General features: G+C 33.4%; 1 protein-coding gene across 1 annotated transcript; it reads right to left on the bottom strand.

The window, feature by feature from the left end:
* Positions 1–746: 746 nt before the first annotated feature.
* Positions 747–3,549, bottom strand: LOC111902648 (uncharacterized). Its single transcript, XM_023898462.3, has 3 exons — positions 3,118–3,549; positions 2,312–2,459; positions 747–2,179 (listed from the first exon to the last, which is right to left on the bottom strand). The coding sequence occupies exons 2-3, from the start codon at positions 2,451–2,453 to the stop codon at positions 1,107–1,109; spliced, it is 1,215 nt and encodes a 404-aa protein (XP_023754230.1). The 5' UTR covers positions 2,454–2,459; positions 3,118–3,549; the 3' UTR covers positions 747–1,106.
* Between the last annotated feature and the right edge of the window lie 2,956 nt (positions 3,550–6,505).

Genomic DNA, 6,505 nt, shown 5'->3' with positions numbered 1-6,505 from the left:
TGATTTGTTATCACATAAAATCGTGGTAGCATATGTTTGGGCTAAAAAGCTTTTCAAATACTCCACTTATCAGCATAACTTGGAACGTACAAAGGACATTGCCATGTACTCAGGCTCGGTTGATGACAAGGATGTAGGTTGTAACACAAAAAAGCGCTTGCTTAAAACCTAGGCAAGGGTTATTGTTGATCGTATTTGTGAGAATATGAAGGAAGAGTTTAAGGCAGAACTTGAAGAAATTGAGGCCAGAAATAAGAAATCACAAATATGTATAGAATAGCGATATTTTTTTTGTTTTTATGTGTTTGGTTTTGATACTTTGAAATCGAATATCAATCTTTATTATTTGTTAGTCGAATATTAATATTTAATTTGGTAGTCATATAAAATTTGAATTTCATTTGTGAATTATGGCTATAGCATATAGACATATTCAGCACCTAATAGATTGGCGCTAAATATACTAAAAGTAGAAAACATGTACAAATAATTAGTGAGCGTTTTGCAACAAGTAATTCCCTCACTAATTTTGTCGCTAACATTTAGCGACCAAGGTTTTTGTGGGGGGACGGGGGCATATTTTTGTCGTTGTTGCCATTTTCGTAGTTGATACTTACGTTTCTAGTAGTGACTCTATGCCATCCAATACAATTACCATTTGTTAGATCGAATAGTTAATGTCATAAAATACATAACGTAACTAAATGAGTTATTATATTTCCTATAATTTAGTTTAGGTGACGGAATGAAATACATGAGTATTTAATATTATATAAGAATACCTTATTTAATTTGTAACTATATTTTACATATTATTTTAAGATGGAACACAAAGGGTACAAAGTTACAAGTTTTGACCGATAGACATTCCTCTAAAACACAGTATAAAACTGTCATGTCACGTAATCTAACTGTAACTAAAACACAACACCGTAATGCACCTGTGGTATAAATTAAAAGATTTTTGCGAGCAATTTAAGATCGAGGGATAAAACAAATCCTCCATATAGTTCGTATCACAAAATTAATGTACAAAAGTACATGGGGGGGGGGGGGGGGGGGGGGGGGGGGGGGGCTTATATTAGCATCTGAAAAAAGTTACCTCATTAAGTATTCTTCCCGTTTTTTGAGGACCCAAATATTTCTTCGATCATACTACAAGTCGGCAACAGATCAACACCTTTCGTTGAACCCATGGTGGAGTACGGCGGATCCCAATGTAAATACGATTCCGATCTCAACCCACCACCGTTTACCTTTTCTTGCTCGCTTTCACTTACAGTCTTATCGTCATGTAAATCGCCGCCATGAACACCGACGAGAATATCTCCATGGTCATCGCCGTCTTCGGATGAAGAAGAATCACGACCGCCGGAATCGCCGAAAGGTCCGACCACAACAAACTCTTCGTCTTCTACTCTTACACCAGAGCCAGAAGGCCCGCGTTTACTTCCCCACCATTCATCGTCGTCGCTATCGATTTCTAATAAATTCGATCGGTTTTGAACAGCGCGTCTACGAAGCATGAAAACGTTGAAGTAATAACTTACCAATTCCTTCTTTGTTCGGGATCGGAATGCAATCGAGAGTTGTTCCCAGAATCGGCGACCTAGAGAAACGGGATTAGAGTAAACCACGTCTTGAAAGAGTTGTTGTTCTTCGTCAGTCCAGTTATGCGATACTTCTTCCCCCATTTCGTGTAACCCTAAATCGATGAATTTGTCAAGCCCTAGAGAGTTTTTTAGCTTCAATCGGACTTCATTGATGTGTTGTTGAACGCATCGGATAGAACCGGAATCCAAGCATTTACAATCTGTTTCACTCGAAGGTGAATTGACAATTACGCCTAATGAACTTTTCTCTCGATTCTCAGAGAGATTCCTCGCTAAATCTGGATCAAAATCAGGGACATCGGCTTGATGATCTGGCCCAATTGGAACCTGTTTTCTGGGAGAATTACTCAAAATAGATGAATACGTATCATCAAAATGAGCTAGTTGTCGTCTTGGCATGTTGAATTCGAAAAACTCAGGGAAAAGATTCGAGGGAAACACAGGGGCGGGAATGTTTTCACGTGAGTGTTCACTGGTTTCAAACTCGTTCGCCATTTCTGTGACAGAATTGAGCTTCTCGGTTTTAATGGAATCACCTGTTTGGAAGAAGGTAGCTCCATGTTCACCTACACCATTTTTAACAAAAAGTGTTCTTTTATCAAGATAATGAAATAGTTCGAAAATCTTTTGATGTGTACCCATATTATTTTATATGGTATAAGAATTTATATTTTTATAAATTATAATCCTCTTTTCACCTGTAATCCCAAGATTGTGAGATGTTTCAAGAGTATGTTTATCTTCTTCTCCAAATGGATCAGGTTTATTCCCATTTTCAAGATGCTTTGGATGCTTTATAAACTCCTGAATATCCTCATCAAAAGGTCTTTTGGTTCCCATTGCAACCTGAAATAAACCGTAAACCATAATGCTCAATAAACTAAATGACAATTTTATCCTTAAGTTTCAAAATAGACCATTTTATCCTTAAATTTCAAAATAATACTCCATTCATCTATTAAATTAAAGGAGGGAAAAAGAAAGAAGTACAAATAGATAAAAAGTCAACTGGACTTTTTATAAGATTAAATAGAGGAGCTTGCTGTAAATAAAAACAATGTGAGATAAGAAAATTTGTAATTGATCTTCAGAAATTGGTATCAAGAAACAAGCGTTGCAAAATAAATTTATAACACTTGTAACTTTAAATCACAAATAAAATACTACCATTTTTACATATTCATAAACTTCACTTTTCAATTGTAATCGGGTTAAACTTGTCAAGTATACATAATTCAAGCTTTTAAGTAGACAAATTGAGTAACGAGAACTAAAAAAAAAAAAAAAAAAAAAAAAAAGGAAAAAAGGAAAAAACCAATTTTGAATTATAAAAGAGTTAAACATGCTAGTCATACTTAATTTCAGGTTTCCTGCAATTAGATTGAATGAGGAGAAAAAATCCCTAATTTTTTTCCTTGAAACAAACCCTACGTATTAACTTGTACCTAAATCGACAAATTTTCCATTAAAATTAAGGAAAAGTGTAATTAACAAGCAAACTTACCGAATCCCTCGATGAATTTTGCAGAAAAAGCGAGTTTTCGTAACACGAGCGCTTCGAGAACCCTAGAATGTAAATTGGACGAAAAAGCTATAAATTAAGAACCGTCAACGTAGGGTAAATTACAGGGATTGAAGGGATCCGATAATAAAAAGGATCGGTGGAGGAAAATCCTCAATCTGAACATCGAAGAACAAACCCTAACCCTAAAATTTAATATGATAATCGAATTGATCAAAAACTTGGATCAATCGAAAGCGGATGATAGAAATTAACAAATAAAAAGATCAATTTAAGAGGGTAAATGAATAAATAAATAGAAATTGAAGCTTGATCTGAGAGAGATTTCGAAGAACACGATGAAAAGGGGGAAATGGATACGGTTCTTGATTATTGAAGACAACATAAGCGGTCTGGTTGCAAAACCGGGTTCGGAAAAAAACCAACTTTACTCGAGAGAAATAAGCCGATGACACATGTACATCATGTGTTGCATGTTCTTTTGTTTTTTTGTTTTATTTTCTTTTCGGGTTACATACAATTACAAAAGTAAAAACATTTGTACAATTTTTTTCCAATATATTCTTTTAAATAAATTTGTTTATCGGACTATTAAAGTGTCATAAAGAAATATAAACGTCAAAAGGAAAGTTAGGGCACGGGGGTTTGGATCGTTCAACATATTAATTTTTCTCACGATCAGTTATATATCATTTTAAGCAATAGTTTGGGTTTGAATCATTCATAACACCAAAAAAAGTTCAAAATTAAAATATATGTAGGAAAAATGAAAAAGTTTAATGTTATTTCACCCACAAAATGAATACCCTTAAACTTGGAGTTTCCAATGAAAAAAGTTTTAAATGCAACAAAAAATGAGTATCGCAAACATCATAACATGGCGGCTTGAAATATTTTTTTGTAAAAAAAACATCCTGCTTTTTTTAGAATTTAAGTACTTATTTTTGTCTTCGTTTATCGTATGTAATATGGTTTATTTAGTTATTTTGTTTTTCGTTTAGGATTTAATTTGTGTTATTGTAGTGTGGTTTTAATTTATGTTATTACAGTGTGGTTTTTTAATTTAATATTGTTCAATAAATTTTGGTTTAAAAAGAGTATAAGTTAATTTTAAAGATTACAAAAATTAAAAAGTATTATGTTTTATTTTATTTTGATATTCTACATAACTAAATTAAAAATAATGATATGGTAAGTGGGTTGTATGGGTTGTGAAAGATGTTATTTTCATGTGTTGTTGGTTGTGAAATATGAAAGAAAGGAGATGGAGAAAAGTTGATATGGAGCTAATGTGACAGTGGATTGGGTGTTCCCACTCCTACCACCCTTGGGGACTTGGGGACTTGAACTCTCTCATTGGAAAGAACGATATCCAAGAGGAAGAGGAAGATGATAGAAAAATTAGAGATTTTAAGAGCTTGATTCGTTTTTGAACAATCAATCCTTATAAATTGTATACTTGTCACTAAAGTGAACTCTTTAAGGAAGTTTCTTCATTTAGTGCTTAAAATGAAGAGGATGACATTAAGGGGGTGTTTGGATAGGAAAAAAAGAGGTGTTTATTGCTTATTCCCACAATAAGCTAATTTAAGTGTTTGGATAAAATCCAGCTTATTAGGCTAAATAAGCTAATTTTAATAAGCATCCTTCCTCATGCTTATTGCTTATTGCTTATTCCCACCACAAATAAGCTATAAGCAATAAGCTAAAACTCTAATCCAAACACCCCCTAAATGGATGAATCCTCATGAATCCTTCTATAATCGATCTCTATGAGAGATTTAGTGTTTGTAATGTGTTTTACAAACCATATCTTAATACCCTGTACTCGATCTCTGGTGGAATGATCATGCTAAGACTATGGGCATTGACGCTACCTATGTTATATCTTGGGAAGATTTAAAAGAGATGCTCCTGGCATAATATGTGACAACTAAAAATTTTGGGTCAAACAAAGTCTAAGAGGTCTTGTTTATAAGAGCACCCACAACGTCTACATATGTAACTTTGTTGCAATAAAATTTTGAAAGCCAAAGGGGCATCATTTGTGGGTTTGAATACAAATATATATATATATATATATATATATATATATATATAGTTTAAAAACCATAAGGGCGTTGTTATCATAAATTAACATATATATATATATATATATATATATATATATATATATATATATATATATATATATATATATATATATATACCTTGAGAAACCATGTCATAAATAACATTGACAAGTCAACAAGCTAGAATATATCAAAATGGTACCACTTACTTTAAGTGTTTTAGGCCTAAAATCCCAATAAGGTCGAAAACACCACCTTAGAAACCCCACTAAGGCCGAAAACACCACCTTAGAAACCCCACTAAGGCCGAAAACACCACCTTAAAACCCCACTAAGGCCGAAAACACCACCTTAGAAACCCCACTAAGGCCGAAAACACCACCTTAAAACCCCCACTAAGACCAAAAACACTATAAGGGAATAGCCTAGGACTGAAATCAACTCAAACAAAAAGCCATTAAACCGAAATCTCTCCCTAGGCCGAAATCACATGTGATTTCGGCCATACTAAGGATTTTCAAGGGGGTTTTTTGGCCAAATAAAGTAGATAAAGGGGTTTGACTTTATGACTTGATGTAATCCCCCATTTTCCATGCAAATTCGGCAGTATCCCAAGCAAAACATCCAACAAATAAATATATTACCCAACAGATAACTAGTCAAAAGTCATATCAATTAGCCTTATTACAATGGACGAGATCACTTTCCACAAACATCACCATTTCCATTTCATCTTCTGTAAACCTCGTTTCCTCTCAAATAACCAAGTGCAAGCTTCAAAGTTCCAAAAATCTTCAAGCATTGTTCTTAGAATTTGGTAAGTAATTTCGAGATTATTTAGCACTCTATACATTTTTAATTTTTTATGTTAAGTTCATCCTGTTTACACACAATATTATTTGTTAAACCCTTAGGATAATATCACCTCCAAGGAAGTTCATCAACTCCATTCAAGAGTTTAGGCTTGAAATCTTCACTCCATCACTTCAAAACAACCCACAAATCCACTCAAGGTGAGTTTATACCCCCCATATATTCATGTTTTTTTTTTTTTGGGGGGGGGGGGGGGGGGGGGGATACAAGTAAAACTTTGTTTATCACACAAATACTTACATGTTTTCATCTTTATGTTAAAAAATAAGATATTATTTACATAAGGTATGATTACCACTACTTTTTATAGAATATTTGTGATATATTAGTTTTGATATGCCAAGTTAACAAAAACATAACTCATTATATGCTACAAATATCATAAGGAAAAATATGATTTGGAAAACTACAAAGTTTTGGGAACT

The sequence above is a fragment of the Lactuca sativa genome, chromosome 8, assembly GCF_002870075.4.
Source record: "Lactuca sativa cultivar Salinas chromosome 8, Lsat_Salinas_v11, whole genome shotgun sequence".
NCBI lineage: Eukaryota > Viridiplantae > Streptophyta > Magnoliopsida > Asterales > Asteraceae > Lactuca > Lactuca sativa.
Note: the sequence above shows the minus strand (reverse complement) of the source record. Positions and strands in the feature narration are given on the sequence as shown.